The 24,408-nt window shown below is 44.3% G+C and overlaps 1 protein-coding gene and 1 non-coding gene across 2 annotated transcripts in view; both read right to left on the bottom strand.

The window, feature by feature from the left end:
* The window catches only part of ANTXR1 (ANTXR cell adhesion molecule 1), a 236,348-nt gene that overhangs the window by 55,336 nt on the left and 156,604 nt on the right, over positions 1 to 24,408 (bottom strand). Inside the window, exons 14-17 of the mRNA XM_031008064.3 lie at positions 23,587 to 23,628; positions 12,002 to 12,097; positions 11,223 to 11,390; positions 483 to 563 (exon numbers count right to left, since the gene is read on the bottom strand). Coding sequence (XP_030863924.3) covers positions 483 to 563; positions 11,223 to 11,390; positions 12,002 to 12,097; positions 23,587 to 23,628 — 387 coding nt within the window. The remainder of the gene's footprint in view (positions 1 to 482; positions 564 to 11,222; positions 11,391 to 12,001; positions 12,098 to 23,586; positions 23,629 to 24,408) is intronic.
* Positions 10,900 to 11,006, bottom strand: LOC115933689 (U6 spliceosomal RNA). The gene has a single exon (XR_004069543.1). It is a non-coding gene; the product is annotated as a U6 spliceosomal RNA (small nuclear RNA).

The following is a 24,408-nucleotide window of genomic DNA, read 5'->3' on the forward strand; positions in this document are numbered from 1 at the left end:
GCTGGGCCCCACACCTGCTGGGAAGATGGTAGGCGTTTTCTGTGGCCCCTTCCTTGCCCTCACCCCATCCTTGCAGTGCTGGTACTCTGTGGTGCACCACTGGCTTGTGTGGCCAGCGGCCAGCAGAGCTCCCTCCTGAAACTGCCCCAAGTAGGGGCCAGTCCTGCTTTATTCTCTCACTGTGCCTATACATTGAGAAGCTCAAATTCTAGGAAGTTAAGCCCAACATATTACTGTCAAAATCCTTTTCAGAAAAGCAAATCAAAACTCAAGATCTTGTAATAACCAACATTTTGAAAATCGATGTCTGATTTGTCGCAACATGAAATAATAGCTGGATTTGTAAATCTGGAGTTATTCTAGCTCTGTTTTAGAATCCAAAGTTATTTTAGCTCTACAAAGATGGAGAGAGAAAAAGAATATGTGTGTGTGTGTGTGAGAGAGAGAGAGAGAGACACCATTAATGAATTAACGAGTCCTACCGTGTCTCCTGGCTGTGGACGCATCACAGACACACGATCATATCCTTTCCTCAGCAGGACCCACAAGGCATCGAGTTTTCCCTGAAATAAAACAAATGCACCAAGATTACATATGAAACCAGACCCGTGGCTAGCCGCCGTAGGCTCACAGAACTTTCCGTGCTTCTTCAGTCATGTGAACGACACAACACTGTCAACATGGTCATGATGGGATTAGTGACTCTGCAGTCCCTTAATTCAAAACTGGAGCTTCATGAATGGAGGAGAAGAAGAGACACACAGGAGACTCTGATGCTTGTGAAGGACGCACCCTGAGGTCTGAGTGCCCCCCAAGTTTGCAAACATAACTTGATTCAAGCTTTGGGCTTTTGTCTTTATCACATTTCTGGGCATATCCTCAGACCACAAGTCAATCTTTCCAAATTTCACTAAAGTTTTTTCTTCCCACTTGGTGCCCAGAGCTCATTAGTAAAGACACTAATGACAAATTCTGGAAAATTACTAAACGTGAAGTGTTGACAGGGCAAGACCAATTAAAGGCCCCTGGAATGCACATCCCTGGCTGTCTTCTAGGCTCGCTCAGTAGCTATAACTTGCTCTGAAGCCTGGGCTCGAGAGACAAATTACCAAGCATTACAGATGACCAAAAACCACAACCCCTTTGAGCTTGTATGTAATTGGCTGAAACGGAGAAGAGTGACTATGTCAGCACAAAGGCTTTCACAACTGATGACCAGGAACACCCCTACAGGTGACTTTTATTTGTATTCCCGGGAACCTGTGAATATGTTACCTTACATGGCAGAAAGGACTTTGCAAATGTGATTAAGGTAAGAATGTTGAGATGGGGAGAGTATCCTGGACCATCCGGTGGGCTCAGTCCAGCTGCATGGGTCCTTCCTAGAAGACCCATGGTGGTTTTTGGCAGGAGGGTCAAATCCAGAGAAGGAGATGTGTGGATAGAAGCAGAGTCACAGTGATTAGGTGTGAGACGGACTCAACCCAATGTTGCCGACTTTGGAAATGGAGGGTGGCCATAAACCAGTGGGTGTGGGCAGCCTCTAGCATCTATAAAAGACAAGGAAATAAATTCTCCTCTAGAGTCTCCAAAAGGAAAACAGCTCTGCCAACACCTTGATTTTAGTCTAGTGAGACCCGTTTGGGGCTTATGACATCTGGAACTGTAAGATAATAGATTCGTGTTGATTAAACCTTTAAGTTTGTGGTAATTCATTACAGCGACAAGAGGAAATTAATACAGTCCTTCTCACTCCCTGATATATTCTATGTTAATTTGCTGATTGTCTGTGCCCCCTGGAATGCCAGCTCCATGAAAGCAGGGGTATTGATGGTTTTGTTCACTTCTGTCTGCCTATCCCTTAGGACAACATCTGGTGCTCAATATATATTTGTTGGAGGAATGAATGTAACTAAGTGGTAGGTGCTTCCATGAGTGTCCTCTAATTGAATTGTCCCAGCAGTCCCAGAGGGCCGTGGAGAGGAAATGGAGGGTCAAAGAGAGATCAAGTAACTTGCCCAAAGGCAGATGGTTTATAAACCAGAGTTGAGATTGGAATCCATGTCTGTCTAATTCCAAATCACATATGCTTTCTATTACACCAATTGCAGATTCTTCCTCATGCAGATCTTCTGGTGAGAGCGCTTTAATTTACATCCTTTAGAACATAGGGTTTCTCAGCTGTGGGTTGCAACCCTTTAAGCCCTCATGAAATCAATTTTGTATGGGACCAGAACTTTTAAGAAATAGAATAGAAGAGAAAATAGTAATTGCACATGGTGAGGATAAGCATTATTTTGTGAAAAATTTATCTCAGTTAAATGTGTATGGGTGTGTGTATGACTGTGTATGCACACATGTGTGGGCATAAACTGGGCCAAAATGTAAAATGTATTTCCTACCCAAGCCTTAGGAACGTTTGAAAATCCTGATCTTTCAGGGGTCTTTGAATGACAGTGCTGGGAAAGCTGGAGGAGTCTAAAGAGTTTAAGTTCCTGGACACAAAGCATTTATATAGGGGCAGTGTTAAGAAGCATCTCAAATATTTCATGTTCTGAAATGATTTTCTGGTGGATTATATACACATATAAAATTGTGTTCTTTAATCTTTATAAACTGTTGGTTGAGTTCTTGTGGGTTAAACTTTGTCTTGTGGGTTAAACTTTGTCTTGCCAAGTGTAGTGTTTCTCATCTATTTTGGCAAGGAATTTACAAACGCCTTGAAAAATATTTTGAAATGATTTTAGAATGCTGGATAGAACTGCTGCTGTGTGCTGCATGGTTTTCTGTATTAAACCGTTTCAATCACCAGCTAAATGTTTTCCTTTAAGGTTCTTTTGGATAAGCATTTATATTTCAGGATGTAACCAGGTGGGTTTCCTGGATGAATGCCTCTTTTTTCTTTCCCCCTTTTTTTCAGAAGGAGAGGACTCCCAGCATTTGGGTTTGTAAATCAGCCCACCCACAGAGCTGTGTGTGCTAATCACCCAACTCTGTGACAAATGAGCAATGAGATGGGGCAGAAAGAAGAACACTGGGCTGTTGAAGGAACACATTAATTAACTCAGCAGAAATTTAAAGTTACATGCATAGCAAAAGACCAGAAACCACCTAGATGTATAATACCAGGAGAATGAGTAGAAAATGATGTTTCTTTGTGGCAACAGATCACCCTACAGTGTAGTGTTTAAGCACAAAGTGACTGAAGCCAGCCTGCCCCAGTTTGTACTGTGGGTCTCCTTTTCACCAGCTCTATGGGTTAGATGAGTAGTTTCATCTCCCTAAGCCTTACTTTTCTCATATTTAAAGTGGAGATAATAATACTGTCTACTCTACAGACTTGCTATAAGACTTAAAATTAAGTATTGAAGTTAGGTACTTGTCTCATAAAAGGTATTCATTAAATGTTACCTACGATCATAGTAAAGTCATTAAAATGATCATTTGAGAGGCTCTGTAGAGAGATGGAAAAGAATGTAATACAGAGTGTAGGAATCCAGCAATGTGAACTTTGTAAGCATGCATCTGTCCATCTTCTATTCTGTGCTCCTCCAAGCCTATTTTCCTCTTACCCCCAAGCCACAGTTTTTATTCCTTCTGCCCCAATCACTCCACCCAAATTGCTCTTGCTAAGGTCACCCACGGCATCCCGACTGCCAAATGCCTTGACACTCATTTCGCTTGGTTCTTTGGGGAGATCCGCTGTGCTGGGCCTCTCCCCTGCACATTCTCCCTCAGCCTCTGTGCCACGAGCTTCTACCTGCTCCCTCCGACCTCTCTGCCAAGTCCTTTTCAGCTTCTTCTGCTCCTTCCCCTCTGCCTACACCTGACATGGTGGCCTTCATTTGGCACCTCTATTCTCATCTCTCAGCTGAGTGCTCTCATCTAGTCTCATGGGTCCAACTTCCACCTATCTGCCGGCAACTCAAAAATTCTATACTCAGCCCAGTCCTCTCTTGAGCTCCAGATCTGGGTATCTATTTACCTGTTAAATCTTAATTGTAATGTGGATGTATCACATCACATCACAGGTATCAAAAACTCAAACATTATAAACTGAACTAACTCTTCTCCCCAAACCTGCTCCTCCTTTTGCACACCCTGCCTTGATTCATGGCACCACCAATCTATCCAGATGGGCATACTGGGTACCAGGAATCATTCTAACCTCCCTTCTCTCTGCCACCTGCTCATGTCCAACATCAACCGTGTCTCGTTAATGTTCTCTCTGTAGCAGCTCTGCTGCCGTCTCTTCCCATCCACCCCTGACCCACCACCTCCACAGCTCCTGCCTGGGCCCAGGCCCTCATCATCTGTCACTCATTCTGTGAATAGTTTCCTGATTGGCCTTTCATCTCCAGGGTTCCTGTCCTCTCTCCTATTGATTAATAAAGAATTTTATTGTGAGCCCAAATGGATGCACTGCAGTCAATAAAATGAACCATGAAACATCTTACTGGCCAGTGTGAATTTGGGTAAGTTACCTAACCCCTCTGTGCTCTGGTTTTGCATTTGTAGTTTCTACTGATCTGGGTATCTATTTACTGATGGATAAGTACTTTCTACTTTCAAGGGCTGTTATAAATAATAAAGGCATTAGTGCATAGAAAGCGCTGCCCGACTTGCAGGGCATGCTTGATCCGGGTGAGCTGTTGTCATTGGGCTCTTCTGGCCAAGGCGAGATTAGCTAGTTCCAGGTGTATCCTTAGCATTCTGAGTTCTGATTGTCCCACAAATGAACCTAAACTCTCCAGTCTGTGGCATAGAAAACAATCCAGGCAATCAATACAACCTATAACCTCTTTCTACTCCTACAACAGGTAGTTTTTATGCAAGAGCTTTAGAAAAACAGTGTTTGCAACCAAGAAGTAAGCTTTAGAAAAAACAGTGTTTACAACAAAAATGAGAGTAAAAAATAACTCTCAAAATTCAATGAGCACTGCATGACAAAGGCTCTTGGAACCTTGATTTTTCTGAATGTAGGCAGAAGTCTGTCATTTAAAGATGGTAGTAGTGGGCTCATTAATAACAACCCTTTGGGGCTAGATGTGCCATAGAAGAGTCTTCTAAACAGTCTCTGGGCTTCACCTAAAGTCTTAGAGGATCCTTCTGAGTTGCCTCCGCTTTATCTATCTCAGACTTGGATGTCTGTCATGCACAAACCTCTCCACAGCATGCACTTAAGACACTGGTCCTCACTCCCTGGCAAAATGCCCAGCTGCTTCTGTGAAGCTAGGACAAAGATTTATCCACAAGCCTCAAGCCCTCTGGCAGATTGTATTAGCTGACATTTATAAATAGCTTTCTTTCATTTGAAGTTGACAAATTTTGACTATAAAATGAGAAATTTACCAATTCCATGCTCCCAAACTGTATCTTAGCCACAGAAAATACCTGCCAATTTACAAAGGCAAAGTGAAAGTTCTATGTAAACTCTAGCTTTGGTTTCTTTCTAAGCAATGATACTGTGCTGGGAATGATTATGCAGCCAGCATTCACAGCATTCTGGAGGTAGGGAGCCGGGCACGGTGGCACATGCCTATAATCCCAACACTCTGAGAGGCTGAGGTGGGAGGATCACTTGAGAGCAGCTTGGACAACACAGTGAGACCCCCATGTTTACAAAAAATTAAAAAAATTAGCTGGGTGTGATGGCTTATATGTGTAGTCCCAGCTACTTGGGAGACTGAGGTAGGAGAATCCCTTGAACCTAGTTTGATGCTACAGTGAGCTATATGATCGCACCACTGCACTACAGCCTGGGCGACAGAACAAGACCCTATTTTTAAAACAAACAAACAAAAAACCCAAAGCACCCTGGGTCATCAGCTTTTGTGGTGGGGTTTCCTCTTTTTTTTTTTTTTTGCCAGGCAGCAGTTGTATCTTTTCTTCTGGTTTGTCTGCCTTAGCCAGCTGGAAGACATCAGAGATTGAGAATTCTGAGAGTAGTTCAACTTATAAGGCTACTATAAACTGACACCTGACTTTTTACACTTTGAAATACATGGTAGGCCAGGTGCGGTGGCTTATGCCTGTAATCCTAGCACTATGGGCAGCCGAGGCGGTCGGATCAAGAGGTCAAGAGATTGAGACCATCCTGGCCAACATGGTGAAACCCCGTCTGTACCAAAAAAATACAAAAATTAGCTGGATGTGGTGGCACGTGCCTGTAGTCCCAGCTACTCGGGAGGCTGAGGCAGGAGAATCACTTGAACCTGGGAGGTGGAGGTTGTAGTGAGCCGAGATTGCGCCACTGCACTCCAGCCTGGTGACAGAGTGAGACTCTGTCTCAAAAAAAAAAAAAAGAAATACATGATAAATAGTGTGACCCAGCTTTCCCCCAAAGGAAATAAATTAATGGATTTAACGGATAATGTCAGAAACTTTCCCTACACACAGACACACGTGCACTCATGAGTGTGTGCATGCCATGCACAGGGTAATTTTTGTTGTGCTTTTTTTTTTCTTCTTTTGGTTTTTAAGAAAATTTGCCCATATAGCTAGGCATGACTTCACTTGTCTGAAATGGTCAGCTCCAATTTAATGAGAAGCACGGGGTATTGTAAATCCGGGGGTGAAAACCAAGCAAAGGAAAATGCAGGCTAAATATCAGGGAAAATTTCCCGATCATGAGTCTGGAATGAGGAAGGGGGGAGGTGTGGTTCGTGTGGTTGGTGCCTTAAATTAGATGGGGAGATGGTGGGTGGAGAAGAGCCCACTGTGGACTTCTTCCCTCCGTGTGTTCTCTCTGGGTTTGCTTGGCAAATGTGCTCACCTGCTTCTCAAAAACCCCATTTCATGTAAAGCAATGGGTCTAATGTAATGCAATTCAGTAAGTATACGATTCTGGCTCCTTTCACTGGGGAGCCATGAGTCTTTCCAATACCTGCTGACAGTTTTGTGTGAGGTGGAGCTGTTGTTCTCCTTGCTTATAGCAGAGGTAGAAGGCAGGCAGTGAGTGGATAGGTCACTCTCCCTGACCTGCCGGCCCCCATCCATTCTCTGCCTGCCTTCTCCATGCCTTGGAAGCCTGCCTCTGGATCACCTAGCTGCCCTTTGGTCTTGGTCTGTAAAGAGCCAAGGATTTGCAGGGCAAGAGGCAACAATATATAGGTACTTATATAAACTTTTAAAAATGTAAAAACCATTCTTTGTTTGCAGATCATATAAAAACAGGTGGATTTAGATTGTCAACTAAAGAAACAGTTCCGGTCAAGTAGTCTCTTTGTAGGGCTACAGCTCTTTCTGGAACCCAGTAACACCATTTCCCCACATGCCCTTCAGGTGTAACAGCTCTCGCTGTTGCCAGCTCCTGGTTGCCCCATCATCCCTGGGGATTCCCTTCACTCTGCCCACATCTCTGTTAGTTCAACTCTTTTCAGTGTACTTTCTGTTTCCTATTAGGACCACGGTGAGTTCGGGAAAGAGAAGCAGAGTTTATGGTACCACATAAGGCTAAATGTTTTGTCCAAGGCTGAGCAAATGTCCTTAGGCATTGTGGCTAGCACGGGACTCATTGTGGATCGAACATCATGTAAAACAGGATGAACCCTGAGATTCTGGAAGCAAGCCTGCCTTACTTCTGGACAGAGAGCACACATGATTACTTTTGAATTTCTTCCTATGCTTCTATCCTTCTTGTTGCATCTAAAACAATCTCTTTTTCTCTTCTCTCCTCAGAGAGATGGCATGAAGAATGTCAGTTTTCTGGATAGAGTATGCCAAAATGGTCTGTGTGGTTTGACTGGCAGGATGCTCTGGGGAGTGGTTTCATAATTACCGTTCATGCCTCAGCTCTTTAATAAGGGATGAGCCAGGTACAACACTGTTTACTGGGGATTCAAAGCATAGCTGGTGCCTGCAGGGGGTCAAATCTAGTGGAGAGAAGGCTCATAAACATGAGTAATCACACCAACGGCTATGTATGCATTTCCTCTATAGTAGAAGGAGCTGAGTAAGCATTGGCATTGGCTGTTCCACCAGGCAAAAGGAGGATTCATGCTCTGCACGTCCTAACGAGGGAGTCCTGCCGAGGAGCTCTTCAAGTCCACCGGCATCCTAGGTCATTTCCATCTGGCCTTTTAGTTGACTCCTAAGACACTCAGATTCCCAACCACTTAACATTAATTCAGCAGTTGTGTTTGTGGTAAAAATGGACCCATTGTGAACATTAATGTGGCTCTCCTTGCTGAGATGCCTGAAAAATCACTGCAGTGCAATCATGGCCTCTTTGCCTATTTTAACAATCCAGGCACCACAGTTCCTGCCCTCCAAGGACTTCCTATGGAATGCTGGCTGGGACCTTTGGTGACAACTTCTTCTTTTTTTTTTTTTTTTTTCTTTTTTTATTTGAGATAGAGTCTTGCCCTGTTGCCCAGGCTGGAGTGCAATGGCACAGTCTCAACTCACTGCAACCTCTGCCTCCTGGGTTCAAACGATTCTCCTGCCTCAGCCTCCTGAGTAGCTGGGATTACAGGCACCCACCACCACGCCCAGCTAATTTTTGTATTTTTAGTAGAGACAGGGTTTCACCATGTTGGCCAGGGCTGGTCTCGAACTCCTGACCTTGTGATCCACCCTCCTCGGCCTCCCAAAGTGCTGGGATTACAGGCATGAGCCACTGCGCCCAGCTGGTGACAACTTCTTAACTCAGCTTTTTAAAACCCAGATGGCTGGGCCCCACTTCCAGAGTTTTTGATTTAGTAGATCTTAGGTGGGGCCCAAGAATGTCCATTTCTAACAAGTTCTTGGGAGATGCTGATGCTACTGGTCCAGGGACCACCTTTGAGAGCCAGTGCTTTGCTACAGAGACTAAAAAGCTCAAGAATCAGGACTGATGAAGTGATAATTGGGGCAACAGAGGCCTATCACTCAGGGAGTCTGGAAGTGAAATTAGAGAAGGGAGGCATTGTGAACAAAAGGAGTTTCACTTGATAGGAAAAGATGGGCGAGTGCTGAGAGCCAGGGTGCTTTTGGAGGACTTTTGTGAGATTCTGAGTCACTGGGCCTGGGAATCTGTATTTTTTAAAGCACTCTCAGGTGATTCTGACACTCAGCCGGGTTTGAAAGCCTCTGTATATTCAACATCCTACAGTGCCTGGCACACAGTAGCTGCACAATGAATACTCACTGAATTGATACTAATTCCAAGTGGGTGTTGGGAATGTTTTTAGATTTCTAAATGTATTGGCCCATATACTTATTTATCTCATCAAATTCAGTCCTAAACCGCCAGTCAATAGAGGAATAATATGCTCTCAAGTAGAAACCGGAGTTTTCAAACAGAATTAATGTTCTCTCAGTGTCCAAGATTACAGAAACAAAAACCGGGCTGTAACCAAAGATGTGGCGTTAGTCACAAGGTACAGATTCCTGAGAACGGCATAACAGAAAATCCCCTTTCTTCTTCATGGCTGAGAATCTGCTTGGCTCCTTCCTGTCTGCACATGCATGCACGCCACTGCATGTTCTTCATTAGAAAATAATTAGAAGCAAACAGCTGTTAGTCAAGCAAGCTGCATTTTGCCCACATCTTTCCAGAGTTCAATCCATTACCCCAGAGGGCAGGCTTATCCTAAAAAAAGAATCTCACTGCTTCAAACATGGCAAACCAAAATAGAAATGCGTGGCAATTCAGGTGAGCTTGAGCTAGCTCAGCTGAGGAAAGGTAACCACCAATAACGTTTCGCTACACTGCCTGAAATGGTACTTCTTTTGATTTGTTGGAGAAGGCCTGATCCAAAATTAGCAAATTAACTCAGCGAATGATGAAAATAATCTTTGTTGCTATTGGAAGCGGGGTAAGGCTGTGTGTGTGTGTGTGAGTGTGTGTGTGTGTGTATGGATGGTGATGGGAGCTGGCTCTATTGAGTCTTTGACTTGAGGCTTTGGAGTTGGTTCGGTTCTGTTTGCAGCTTGAAACTGGAGTCTGTAGCCCTGAGTTGGGGGCCTTGGGTTCCAGACCTCAGCAGAACAAGGACTTTGCCTATCTCAGTATGAAATCAGAGAGTGGGGACAGATTATGTCTACAGTCTTTTCAGCTATAATTTTCCAGTGCTCTCTGACAAGTGGCATAGGGCAGATGTTTATGGGCATGGCTAAAGATTGAAGGTGTTAACTGAATCATGTGAATTCAAAGCCATTTGGACCAAGAAGAATAGAAAAGAGGCCTTCAGGCTGGGCATGGTGGCCCATGCCTGTAATCTTAGCACTTTGGGAGGCCGAGGTGGGCAGACTGCTTTAGCTCAGGAGTGCAAGACAGGCCTGGGCAACATGGTGAAATCCGTCCCTCAAAAAAAAAAAAAAAAAAAACAAAAATTAGCTGGGTGTGGTGGTGCGTGCCCGTAGTCCCAGCTACTTGGGGGTTGAGGTGGGAGGATGGCTTGAGCCTGGGAGGTCGAGGTTGCAGTGAGCAGAGATCACACAACTGCACTCCAGCCTGGGTGACAGAGTGAGAACCTGTCTCAAAAAATAAATAAATAGAAAATAAAAAAGAGGCCTTTAGGAAACATTAACTGCCTCCAATGGCTTACACTTCCCAATAAACCAAAGAGGATTTTAAGCTCTGGAGGTGTGGGGGAAAGAGAGATGGTGGAGAAAAAAGATTTGCTTACAACCAGAAAGAGTGAGTCCTAGATCCATGGCCAATGAGATTTGCTGGTGGGCCCTGATACACTGGCAGGAGGCTCAGATAAAAGGGAATGGGCTTATATTACGGCAAAAGGAGTAGAGATTAGCATTAAGGAGAATGCTGCCATTTTTCTTAGATAGTAGATTGTCTGCTAAGTGAAGTTATGAGATGCTACGGAAATTTATAGTCACTCTCTGGGGTTACTACCCAAGTTACTTGACTCATAGTCCATGCTTTTTCCAGTACCTTGCCATGGTGATTTTTTTTTTTTTAATATGGAACACTTCACGAATTTGCATGTCATCCTTGCCCAGGGGTCATGCTAATCTTCTCTATATTGTTCCAGTTTTACTATATGTGCTGCAGAAGTGAGCACCACGGTGATTTTTAAAAACCCTAGTTTTCAACCCAGATTATGTGGAAATTGACAAAGTAATTACTTGTAATTTCAAGTCCATAATTTTAGATAATTGTTCCCCTGTGATAAGCTGGGTTTTAGGTTGGGATTTTATCATGTGGAAAGATTTTGATTCTTCACTACGTAAGTGTTTTATCAGGACTGATGATAGATTTTTTGAGTAAAGAGACTCACCTTGATTGGAGAGTACCACTTCCGGGGGGAAGAAGGCCGACGCATATTGTTGTTGAGATTTCGCGGCTCAGGGAATTCATATTCCTGCTCCGGCATCTTGACTCTCGCATTCTTTGCCTTTTCCAACTTAGCACCTTCTTCTGTGGAGCCCTTTTCTCCCCAACGAACCTAAAATAAACAAAATACAATGAAATGAAATGACAAAATATGCTGCCCCTCGAGAATGAGAATGACAAATACATGCATGAGTTGCAATGTGAATGCTACCCAACCCTGGATTCCTTTGGGTTTTGAGGGCCAGGGAAGAGGGAAACTGTGGAAAAAGAGAAAAGTGGAGGACTGAAGGAGCAGAGAGCTGAGCCACATGGGTGGATATTTAGGGAGGAATTGTCCAGGCAGCGGGGACAGCACATGCAAAGACCTTGCAGGTTCAGGTACGAACTTTGGATTTTATTCCAGTGAGAAAAGAAATCACGAGGACGTTTGAGCCGATGTGTGACCTGCTCTGACTCACGGTGGGCAAGACATGGAAACGCACAGTGAAAGGCTGTCCCTCCTATCTCTCCATCCGTCTGCCTTACAATCCATATCCCCACCAGACCTCAAGGAGGTTTTCAGCAATTTGCTTTGGGTTTCTGATATTGAGTCATCAGTGTGGTCTACGGCCATACCGCCCTGGGCATGCCTGATATCTAGAGGCTAAGCAGGGTCAGGCCCGGCTGGTACCTGGATGGGAGTAGTCAGCACATAGATAAGTGTATATTAAGCTGTCCTCTTACCTCCATTCTTTTAATGCCTCCAACGCCTCTCCCACCATAATAAGAGGCGTCTACCGTTGGCCACTTTTTCTTAGGCAGACCATCATCATCTTCTTCCTGCAGAGAAATTGTGGCACATGAAGGAAGCAAAACAGCACTGCCGTGTGGACCTGCCTACTATAGCCAAGTGATTAGGAGTAGAGCTTATAGAGTCAGACTGCCTGGGTGCAATCCCAGTGCTACTGTTTCCTAGAACCTTGGGCCAATCACTGAAACCACCTAAGCTTGTTTTCCTTATCTGTAGAGTGGGAATGTAAGCAGTGCTACCTGGTAAATTTGTGGTACAGTCCTGTTCTCTTGTTCTCTTCTACAGCTCTACTCCTTTGTGGGAATCGCATCTAAACCCACCTACATGCTAATGACTTGTGACTTTACATCTTCAGCCCTGATGCCTCTGAACTCCAACTGCTCACTTGACATTCACATTATTTGGGGGCTAAAAAAACATCTCAACAATACCACAGCAGAGATGTCCTGATTTCCCTACCCTAAACATGCTCCTCCTGTAGTCTTCCCACTGCCTCTCTCTTCTTTACTGCCTCTCCCCCACTTGTCCCAACTTGCCAGCTAGTTCTGTTGCTACTACTTAAAGATCTAAAATCTGTTGACTTTTCCACCCCCACCACCACTATCCTGGGCCCAAGCCCCCATGCACTTGCTCATGGACACTGTGGTAGCTTCCCAACTGGCCTCCTGCTGCCCTAAGACTCACCTATGATCTGTTCTCCACAAAGCAGCAGAGTAAGTGCAAACGCCAGCTCTGCCCTGTGTGTTCTGGCCTTTGCTCACCTTTCTGGCCTTCTTCCTTATCATGTGCCCCCCTCCTCCTGAGCTCCAGCCTGCCTGCCCTCTCTCAAACACTCTGGGCAAATTCCTGTCTTGGGGCCTGTGCACAGTGTCCCCTTGTCCCTTTGTCTAGGAAAGCACTTTCCCCACCCCATCTTCTGATGGATGGATTTTCATATTACTCCTCAGAGAAACCTCCCCTGGAAATTTCTTCTAAAGTAGCCGTGGTCTCTTCATCCCATCAATCTGTTTTATTTTTAGTTAAGGATCTCGTCATGGCTTGATATTTACTTAATATCTGTCTCTCCACACTAGAATGTACGTTCCACAGAGGCTTTTGTTTGTCATGCTTACAATTGTATTCCCAGTTTTTAGAATAGCACTACGTTGTATGTGGTGGGTGCCCAAGAATTATCTGTTGAATTTACAAATAAGTTAAATAAGATGACTCAAATAAAGCAGTTAATGCAGTGTCTGCAACTTAGCTCAGTGACAAGAAGTTAGTGTTTATATTTTTTAAGATGAAGAAAGAAGACGAGGAACTTGTAACTTTATGGATGGAAAAAGGGAGGAGATGTAGCAACTGCTCTTCATCTTGGCACTGTAATTATTCTTGTTGTGGGGAGAAAAATATCACCATTTACAGTCATGGATGAATTATAAGAAAGTGGCATGATTTCTCTCCTGGGTAGAGAAAGGAAGCTGGAAAAGGGGTTGATAAAGCAGAGGAATGAACAAAAGAGGGAGAAATTGCTCACAATGCTGAAGCCTGCTTCTCACAGCCTTGTTTTGGTGGCATTTGGGTGAAGTCCTATGCAGGGCACCACTGCGTGGGATGGGGCACCCCATGCAGGAGGCAAGGTGCAAAAAGCAAAGGCAGGAGAGGTCAGGACAAAAGGTGACAAAGCAAAGAGGAAACATGTTGGCACATTAAGACTCCCTGAGTTACATGTTGTGCTTGGGATGGGCAGTCTTCTTTAAAATGATTTTTAAAAAATTTAATACATCTTAAAGGACAGAGAGGTCACAGCAGACTAGGACGTACAACATTCTGACAGCTGACACTTGGGTGTCTCTCTCTCTCTTACTTGGTTGCTCGCTCTCAGATTCTGCTGACCCTTGTATTCTAAGTGCAAAGTAGGTGCTCAATAAACACATATTGCATTCATGATAACACACCATTGAATTTATGCAGCCTTTCCCATGTTATGTGCCAGTTACTCTTTTGAGTGCTTTAAATGTATTATTAATCCTTTAATCTTGCAACTACCCAGGAAGGTACATGGTGTTATTATTCCTATTTTAGAGAATGAGAATAGAGACGTTAAATGACTTTGGTCACCCAGCTTGTATGTGACAGAGCTGGATTTGAACTCATGCAACCTCATTCTCGTTTGATTGTTTCTCAGCATTAGCCAGTCTGGATTTTGTTCTTTTGTGGTTTGCTTTTCCAATCATTTGATGGCAACAAATACACGCTCATTTTTTACTTCTCCTTGTACCTGCTAATTTTGATAATTTTTTTTTTTTTTTTGGAGACAGGGTCTCACTCTGTCACCCAGGCTGGAGTGCAGCCTCAACTATCACAGCTCAAGCAATTCTCTCACCTCAGCCTGCCTGAGTAGCTGGGACTACAGACACATATCAATGCACCCAGCTAATTTTTCTATTTTTTGTAAAGATGGGGTTTTGCCATATTGCCCAGGCCGGTCACAAACTCCTGGGCTCAAGTGATCCTCTCACCTCAGCCTCCCAATGTGCTGGGATTACAGGTGTGAGCCACCGCACATGGACTTAATTTTGATAATTTATAACTGCAAAATATAACAAAATAAAGTCCCCAACACAATAAAATATTATAGCTCATATTACTTTACCTTAGAATTTCCGAGGTTTCTTTCACCTTATGATGTGAAAGCAGGAATCTTATATGTCCTATATGTGGTTAAACTTTACATTGGAGGTTTCTGTGTAAGTGGCTGTGAACACAGATATACAAAATATGGCTCTGAAAGCCTGGGCATTCCCAGTCTGGGGCAGTTTTCCAAAGGAGATAACAGAAATTCTATCCCCTAAAGCTGAACACAGCAGCACCACGAACGTTAAGAAACTCCAAGAATAAAGCCGCTTTATTCCATAGGGGACTCAACTAGGTTCATGAGCCTCTTAATTTTTTAGGAGCTCATCTAATTAAGTCTTTTCACTGCACAGAAGAGGAGTCAGATCTAGAGAAATGAAGTGACTCCTAAAGGTGAAGTTCTGGTGTGGTTTTCTGATGCCTTGTCCAGGGATTTTTCTCCCCCTATATTTTACGAAAAGAACTTAAAGAAGGATTTACAACTGGCTTTCTCTAATTCGCAACCCCGCTGAGTGCTCAGGATATAGTAAGATGCATGAAGCCGGTTTCCCCGCTTTCCAGGTTCCACTTGCACACGGGGGCAGCCCTCCCTCTAGTCCCTGGCCCCTCCCTCTAGTCCCTGGCCCCTCCCTCTTGCCCCTGGCCCCTCCCTCTAGTCCCTGGCTCCTCCCTCTTGTCCCTGGCCTGGGGAAGGAGGCGCCGCCCTCGTGCTCAAGGGCAGGGCCTGGCCTTCTCGCAACAGGAAATGCCTAGGGCTTGGGCAATCTCCACACGCTGCCGCGCCACCGAGCCCGTGGCTTAATCCCCTGACCGGAGCTGGCCTGCCAAGCTCAGACAACAGCACCAGGCAGCACAAAGGCCCAGGGGCTGACGGACGGGAGAGTCAGAGTTTCCCCTGCAGTTAGCATGGGTCTGTTTACACATTCTGGAGACAGAAGGGTTTTGCAATCCCCAGGAAGAGAAGGGAATCTTTGATGTGTCTTTCCATTTGGCCAAAAATGGATGGAGTAGAATCCCAGCCCCTCAGCAAGGCCACTAAGAAACTCGGCAGCACTGGAGGGTGGATTTTTACATCTCATTAAATCATAAAGGCTCTTGAGATCTTCCTCCTACACTGCCCTTCAAGGATGGTAGCAGGGAGGGAGAAAACACCAGTATAGAAATCCTCAGTGTGAGCTGGCTTTCCTTTAGTAAACAAAACAAAACAAAAACCTTGCTGTCCTCTATGGTTATTGGAGGATGGGGCTGGATGAGCCCAATTGCTTTGAATGAGAAATCAGGGGCTTGTGGGGAATGAGAAGATGAGCAGAACAGAGTGGGGCCGAGCTACCAGCGAACAGCTACGACCCCCCATCCCCCCGAGTGGTGGGGGTGGCCGGTGGTAAATAAGAGGCCCTTTAATATTCCGTCAGGGGTTGTGGGCTGCATTATACTTTTAAACCTTCAGTAAAATTTGCTGCGCAGTTGGATTTGTGCCAGAGCTGCTAGATCGTGTCTAGCAAACCGAGAAGATGAGATAACGCGGAAGAAGCGAGGAGTAGGAGTCAGTGGTGCCTGGGAGAAACCGCAGGGATTGGGGAGGGAGGCCGGTTTCCCATCAAGGGAAGTTGTGTTTAAATCTGAAAGGATGTGGTGGCTCCAGACGTCCAGCTGGCTGGAGCTTGGGTAACACAAATGGCAGCACATTCCTCAGATGGTAGAGGCCCCTTCTGACCTGCGTGTCCTCAGGCAGACCTGGGTGTGCCTGCAGGCACAGTGCTGCTCGAGGAAGAAACAGCTGTAGAGGATGAAGTCTGTGAACTCACTTGGTTAGCCTGTAATTGGATTAGCCCTGTGCTGTCCTCAGACCCTGAACTTTTCCCATCTTTCCCAATCATGCCAGGCTTTTGTGCAGCTCCACGCTTCAACATGTAGGGCTCCACATGCCTGGAAAGCCCTTCTCCCATTGCTTCTATCCATCCCTTAATGTTGTTTAAGCGTAACCTATTCTGCCAAGAACTCCCGGGTTCCCCAGAGAATGCAATGCTCTCGCCTCATGAGTTTCCACACTCCACCTTCCACTCACTCAACACGTTTAACTGTTAGTTATTAAGCAAACCAGAGGGTAGAAAGGATGAATTTTCCAGATTCTGGGACTGCCTCACTCCTGCATGTAGACTGTGCATGGGACAACTCCACAGACTTGATGTGAATAGCGTCCCCTGGAGTTGTGCAAAGGGTGGCCCTCTCAGACTCAATTGATAAGTTCTTTAACTTTCCTGCTTCTCTGGTATCCATTTACTAGAAGAGCCACATGGCCGGTTTGACTCAAGAAGGCTTACAACTCCCAGTTCACTGCAGGTTTCAATAGGAACTATCAATGAAAAGGAGCACATAACTGAAAGAGAATCAAACCCAAGGCAGTAGCTTTAAATCAGCTTTTAAATTAATTTTAAATGTCATTGAACTGGAGCACATCTTAAATGCATAAGCTCAACAAGAGACTTTTATTTGTCAATTATTTCACTAACTCAAGCAACTATCATTGAGTCCCCATCACCTGCCAGCACAGTGTTATATTTTGAGAAAATAAAGAGAACTCAGTTGTCGACAATATTGTTTACATTTATAGATGAGTGAGTTTTGTGAGAATGATGACATGAATTAAAGGACTAAGGCTACAGAAACTCCCAGGTCTGGGAGGCTCCGAAGGGCAGAACTTAAAGTAGAACTGGCAGGACTGTCTCATTTGGTCTTTGGGGAGAAGTCAGGGAGATCCCCTCAATGTCAGTCTTGGAGGTAAACTCCTAGGAGTGAATTGGCAAGTCAGAAAGGTCCAGTAATACTTCTGTTTGTAAATATAACACTCCAAAGGATTTAAGATTTCACCATTCTGAGCCGCATTTCACATGTCATGGCACTGTTATATCTGTTTACGTAAACAAAGTGATTAAAGACAACACAAGGATTGTCCTGTATTCTTCAATAAAGAATAAGGTGTTTATTTTCCTAGCAGCAATATTCTTTTTTTTTTTTTAAAGTATTAAAACATAGAATACTGAATATTGGACCTTCTCTAGGACTTCTGTTTGGAGTGTATGTGTGTGTGTGTGTGTGTGTATGTGTGTGTGGGGGGGTGTCTGTGTATGCGTATTTAATCGTCACTGGCAAGAAGATGCCTGACAGTAGCTTGGCCCTTCATCCCTCCAGGGTGGAGGCTACTCTGGGTGTCTGTGTAGACATGGCTGGAAGGATGCCAGACCTGTTGCTATTAGGAGTTCAACTTATCCGGCCCTGTATAATTTTCCATGGCTCAGTTTTCCTATCTAAACATTTCTTGCCACAGAGAAATTTTTAGGATCAGTGAGCATAATAATAAATCTGAAAATAAGCTCATCCTTCAAAGCCAGGTGCCTATTGTTCACTGGATGGGCATCAATGCTTTCAGTAGGCACCCCTCTCCCTTCAGATACAAAATACCAACCTATAGATGTCCACATATTCACATCCTTTCCCACTGTCACCCGCCCCCCAGTGCATATGTACTAACCCATGATTAAAACAAGAAGACACATTCTTCTTTTTTTGGAAGAGTTGGGGTCTTGCTCTGTTGCCCAGTCTAGAGTGCAGTGGCATGAACATGGTTCACTGCAGTTTCCAGCTTCTGGGCTTAAGTGACCCTCCAGCCTCAGCCTCCCCAGTAGCTGGGACCACATGTGTGACAGCCACCATGCCAAGCTAATTTTTATTTTTGTAGAGATCGGCGGCGGGAGGGGAGGGGGGTCTCCCTATGTTACCCAGGCTGGTCTCAAACTCCTGGCCCCAAGCAACCCTGCTTCAGCCTCCCAAGGTGCTGGGGTTACAGGAGTGAGTCACCATACCAAGCTCCCAGATACATTCTAAAGCTTCATGATGAGACATGGTGACATGGGAGCATGAAAGAGAAGACAGGCGGGAAACATAGGGTTAAGAGAGCTAACGAGAATAGCTACACACTAGGGCCATGGACAGAGCACAGAAAATAAGTAGCCATCTTTACATCAGTCTTAAAAGGGGCTGTGTGCCCTGTGTGAGTGACACGGGTCAGAGACAGGTGACACTGCCACTCAAGAAAGGAGCACCTGATGCTCCCAACATTGAGCATCAGGAGGACTTGCTCTTGGTTGCAGGAGCTACATTGTCTTCAGGGACGAGTGAGGAAAGACTGCTCTATGCTTCTTTTTCAGGTACAAGTTTGAATCCCAGTCCCATCACTTAATAACTGAAATATTGGGGCCACTGGTATTTTAATCTCATTATACCTCAGTTTTGCATCTATAAGATAGGGGTTCATAATAGCACACTTTTGTTTCAGGGCTGCTGAATGATAAAATGAAATGTACCACAAAAAGTGCGTCACATAATTGCCTGGATAGTTATAAATGCTCAATAAATGTCATCTTCAGTAATTAACCACTATTATTATTAATTTTCATACATTCACATGCAATATCCACCAGGAATCTCTGCCTTTCTTCCTGATTAGGACTGATTAGGTCACCAACTTTATAAATGTCCAGTTACACTCCCTCTCTCTCTTTTTCTTTTTGAGATAGAGTGTTGCTCTGTCACCCAGTCTGGAATGCAGTGGTGTGATCTTGGCTCACTGCAACTTCCACCTCCCAGGTTTAAGCAATTCTTCTGCCTTAGCCTCCTGATCAGCTAGGATTACAGGAATGTGCCACCATGCCCAGGTAATTTTTTGTATTTTTAGTAGAGACAGTGTTTTGCCATGTTGGCCAGGCTGGTCTCAAGTACTCTGCCCGCCTCGGCCTCCCAAAGTGCTGGAATTACAGGCATGAGCCACTGTACCTGGCCCAGTTACACACTCTCTTAAGGCAACTCTGGCATAGAATCTCACACTTGCTATCAGCGCACAGGAGGCACTCATTCTAGAGTTGTTGAATAAATAAGATTTTTAAATATCAAAAAACACTGGGGCTACTTACATACCTTTTACCTCTACCCTATTTGACTTCTCTAATGTCCTTCAAGTCAGATTCTAAGACCCTGATTTGCTTGATGCTAAAAAGTACAATGTTTAAACTATTATTGCCTACGTCTCCAGTTTGGGTAGTTTCTTGATTTATTTCTGACATAATATTTAGTTGATTAAGCCAGAGGGTTTCAAAGGGAAATGAACAAGGGGAGGCGCTCTAGGCTCCAGGAAAGGAATGTTTTGTTTTTCATTGCAAATAAAATATACTAGTCATCTGTCCAGCCCAGGTCTGGCCAAGGCAGTGTGATTAAGGAAGAAAATGGCAGGTGTTTCCAGAGCTATGCCTTTGATAGAGTGAGACAGGACATGGGAAAGGAAGCATCTTCTCTTTCCAGCACATTTACTTCATATGTAGGTCTGTGTGTGTCTGAGACATGGAGCTGCTTGGGGCTAAGCCATAACCCACTTTCCATTCAGTCATGGGGCTTCCTGCTATCTATTGCCTTTCAAATATGCTTGATATTGGGAACGATAGGATCTTTGAGAGCCTGTAAAAGTGGCAGATGTTGGAAGAATATGGTATGGATTCCTGGGTGTAGCTTTTATTTTGATAGTATTTAATGAGACCGAAGTTTAGTTTCTGAAACAATACTATTTCAGAGAGGCCACAGGGCCTGCACCAGGTCCATTCCTCCTTCTGAGGGGAGCTATTCTCACCATGGCCACGGGGCTTACTAGGAAGCTTCTCTTTGGCCAGATGTGACCCAAGAGCACCAGTCTGTTGGTTGGCTGTGAGCTGTGACTGATGATCTATGGTCTGGAGTGAAAAGATGAGCTGGACCAAGTATTTTCCCCTATTGGGAACTGAAAGATGGAAACTGAGAGACTCAGCTATAAGCACTGGGGGCAGATGGTGAAATGAAGACTAGAAATATCAGATAGAGTCAGGAGAGAGGGCTCTGTACAAACCAGAGTTACAAGGGCAGAGAGGCGGCCAGTAAGAGAAGGCAGAAGGGAATAAATTCCCAGAGAGAAGCAGAGCTGTTAGCAGTGAAATTGAAAGCCCATGAGGGTGGTGTCTAGAGCTGCCTCAGTTCTTTCCCCAGCCACAGTCTACCTGAGTTCTTTCATCTTGGACTAGCTTGAACTGGTCTCTGTTTTTTGCAGGTGAATGAGGCTGATAAAAACTCAAATATGGTCATAAAATCTATGGAAGGTGATTACATGCAGAACAAAACCGTCACATGAAGTGCTCCATTACTGCATTCTCCCACGAACTGCCAGTTATTTGGAGTAACTGGAGAGTTAGGGAGGGATCCCCACTGGTGCCACTTGAGAAGATTCTTAACCCAGGAAATGTCCCTCTTAGTTGTTAAAACTGAGCTTCCTTGCTTCTATTGAGCTCTTCAAGTTTCAAGTAATTTCTCTTTGTACCCTCTTCATACAAGTGTGTCACCGTTGGTTACATAGAATCTCAGAATATAGTTCCTTTTTCCATTATGAATTTTTATATTTTCCATTAAAAAGGTCACTGAGAGCTTATTATAAAGTTATCTTCATTCTCTAAGTTTAGTTATTTAAATAGTAGATATGCCTCTCTCAGAATATGATGTTTATAGAGCTGATGAAAGTTGGGATAAATAATACTGAAGGTCTTCATATATACGGCAGAGAGTGTTTGATTTCATATAGCTATTTATTGAGTGTTAGACACTGGGATTTGAATACAGGGAACTAGAGGAAAAGACTGTCTAGATTGAGACTATGATTTTCAGAGCATTGTATAAAATACGTTGCATGGGCTGTGTTAGGTTATCTGTTTCTGTGGGATTTCTTTCTTTCTTCTTATTGTTATTTTATTTTATTTTCCTGCCGAAATACATTAGGAAGGAGATTAGGTGGCCTAACTCACAGGGCCAACACACACACGCTAAGGCAATCAGCACATGCCAAAAAGTGCCTGATGCTAAAAAGTACAATGTTTAAATTTTTATTGCCTAGGTCTCCAGTTTGGGTAGTTTCTTGATTTATTTCTGACATCATATTTAATTGATTAAGTCAGAGGGTTTCAAAGGGAAATGGAGGGGAGGGGATCTAGACTCCAGGAAGGGAATGTTCTGTTTTTCATCAGCCAATGAAATGTACTAGTCATCTGTCCAGCTCAGGTCTGAGCAAGTATAATCAACTGCAGGTGTTCACGTGAGTTATCCCTTCGATAGAGTGACAGCGGACAGGTGAGGAAGCTTCAGCCCAAAAACTCCTTTAAGCCTAACATAACCCTTTAGATTCAAGCATTCTGAGGTTGTCATTCTGTTTGGGAAATGAAGTCAGCTTTCTTTGGGTGTAGCTACAACTTTTATGAAACAGAAAAAACTCAACTACTTCTCTTCCTTGCTTTTAGCTACACTTCCTAGATGGTTTTCTAGTTTGGGCTTTTTTACTTGGCTCCAAAATTGTGTTGCTGGGTCCTTCATCCTAAAAGTCCCTGCTGAGCTTGTACTGTGTGTGAAACCCTAGGCTAGATGTTGGATCTGGGGTAAGTCAGAGCCCAGTCTTAACCTACATCCCCAGGTGCACTTTGGCCACTATGGCTGCCACGTCACCTTCTAAAGGCAAATACAGAGCAAGAGCCAAAAGAAAAAGCCACAACCCTTCTAATTGAACACAACAAGGGAGGGAACGTTCTTTGCCTCCAGGCAAACAAAGTCCTAATAAGGGAGCTCCTTGCTCTATTTTATTTTTTATGTTTTGGAAGTCTAAGAGATAGCTGCACATAACAGAAACAAAGCCAATTGCAGTCGTGGAACTAGCCACAGTACTTTCTCTTGAAGGATTAAGGAAAGGTTTTAATGTATGTAAAGAAGGTTTTTTCTTCTTCTTTGCACAGCAGTGTAATTTCCTCCCTTGATTTCTGGGCAGAAAGTTAGCATTCCAGCAAGATGCGCTTTAATTGATTGCAGCTATTAAATCCCTTGGCTTACATGCATATGGTTCAGGATATAAGAGCCACATGGAATTTTTAATTTAATCATTACTCTTTCTGTATGTAGGAAACTTGACAAATGCATTGGAAGGGGAAGGGTGAGGAACTGGCACTTGATTTGCACACAACAGACCTTAGGGATTGAGGACAAGAACTTGAAACCTTATCAATATATCTTTTGGTCTCATTGAGTGTTTAGATATGTAACCCTGGCTTCTGAATTGGTGGATGTTACTTCTAGAGACTCCAGCTGTACTAAGAGTGATCAGATTAGCAAAGCCACTTGCTAGGCACTCTTGCCTTTCTCATGATTAGCCTTTAATGCCTCCACTGTATTCTACTCCAGGCCACCCTTGCATCAGAACAGTTTACTGGCCAATTCAGTGATAGAGTCCAAGAATTTTTTTCTTTAGATGACGAGAATTTGAGAGGAAGGCCAGGATATTAACATATCCCTCTCCAGCATATTTTCATTACTGCCTGGCACATCTTTAGGTAATATTGTTTTTAAATGAAAGAAAAATGAAGAATTTGGCATCAGGTTATTCCTAGAACCAACAATTGGAGAATGTAGCAAACCGTGCCTTATCTACACACATAAAGCATGAAGTCTCTGCAGGAGAAGAGAATCTTAGGGCTTGTTTGAGAGGAAATGTCAGTATCTCAAAGCTCCAAATAACTGTACTAATAACATTTATTTCCATCTCAAATTTTATCTCTGCAGGGAGAAAAACCTCCAAAACCCATTGTCTTTTCTGGCAGTTTAGCTCAGTTTCTTGTTCATCCCTGGTTAGGAAAGGCCAGACACTTTCCTCCCTTCTGCTTCACAGGCAAGTACATTAAATCCTTTGAGCTTGACTTAGCTCTGCTCTGCAGGGGGCTAAGTGTCCAGCTGCCCAGCCAGCTCTCCACCCTACTCTGCCACCCTGCCCACCCACTGCCATCCTGCTGTGGTCACTTACCTCACTCTCCTCGGCAGGGGGTGGAGGGACCTCCTTGATAATCTGAAAAGAAAACAGAGAACAGGTCAGTGAAAAATCTCTGGCTACCTGCCTCCTAAGAGGCCTGCTGTCAGGAGGTACCGTGGTGGTGCTGCCATAATTACCATGGCAATGGCCCCAGCAAGTCAGGCTTAATCACTGCCATGAGAGGTGTCTTTGCTGGACAGAGTAGCTCTGCTAGTTAGCATATGACTCAGGCTGAGGGTTCCAGTCTCAATTGCATCTTTTCTGGTTTTGTATAGAGAAATAAATGTTCCACAGGTCACAGTTTCATTTCCTACCCCAGATAACTATCATGCAAATTTATTCACTCATTTATTCACCCAGTCATTCACATATCAGATTATTCATCCATCCATCCAATCGTCTACACATTTAACAAAGAATTGTCACACAATGGAAGTTAACATGGTGCTTTAGGGATGCGTCAAGCGTGGACCCCACTCAGGCTGCTGGCAGTCCTTCAGCTGTCACTGGTCCCCACGGGTGTCTTTGCAGGGTGGATGTGCTGCTCAGGCAGACCGAGTCCCAACAGAGGCAGCAAAGGAGTGTCCAGGGATTTCTTTCAGGGCACTGACACTTAGGGGCACAAAGCTTTAACTAACAATGTTATAAGATTCTGACTGTCCCATCTTTGGGGCTGAAGAGAGACATGTGGAAACTCTGGACGGGCAAGTAATTGGGAGACAGTCTAACCCATGAGAGAATGATGACACATGGGATAAGGACAGGGCAGGGACAGCTGGGGCCAGTGAGCAGCCCCTCCTCCCTCTTGACCCCAAC

This window comes from Gorilla gorilla, chromosome 12 (assembly GCF_029281585.2).
Source record: "Gorilla gorilla gorilla isolate KB3781 chromosome 12, NHGRI_mGorGor1-v2.1_pri, whole genome shotgun sequence".
Lineage (NCBI taxonomy): Eukaryota > Metazoa > Chordata > Mammalia > Primates > Hominidae > Gorilla > Gorilla gorilla.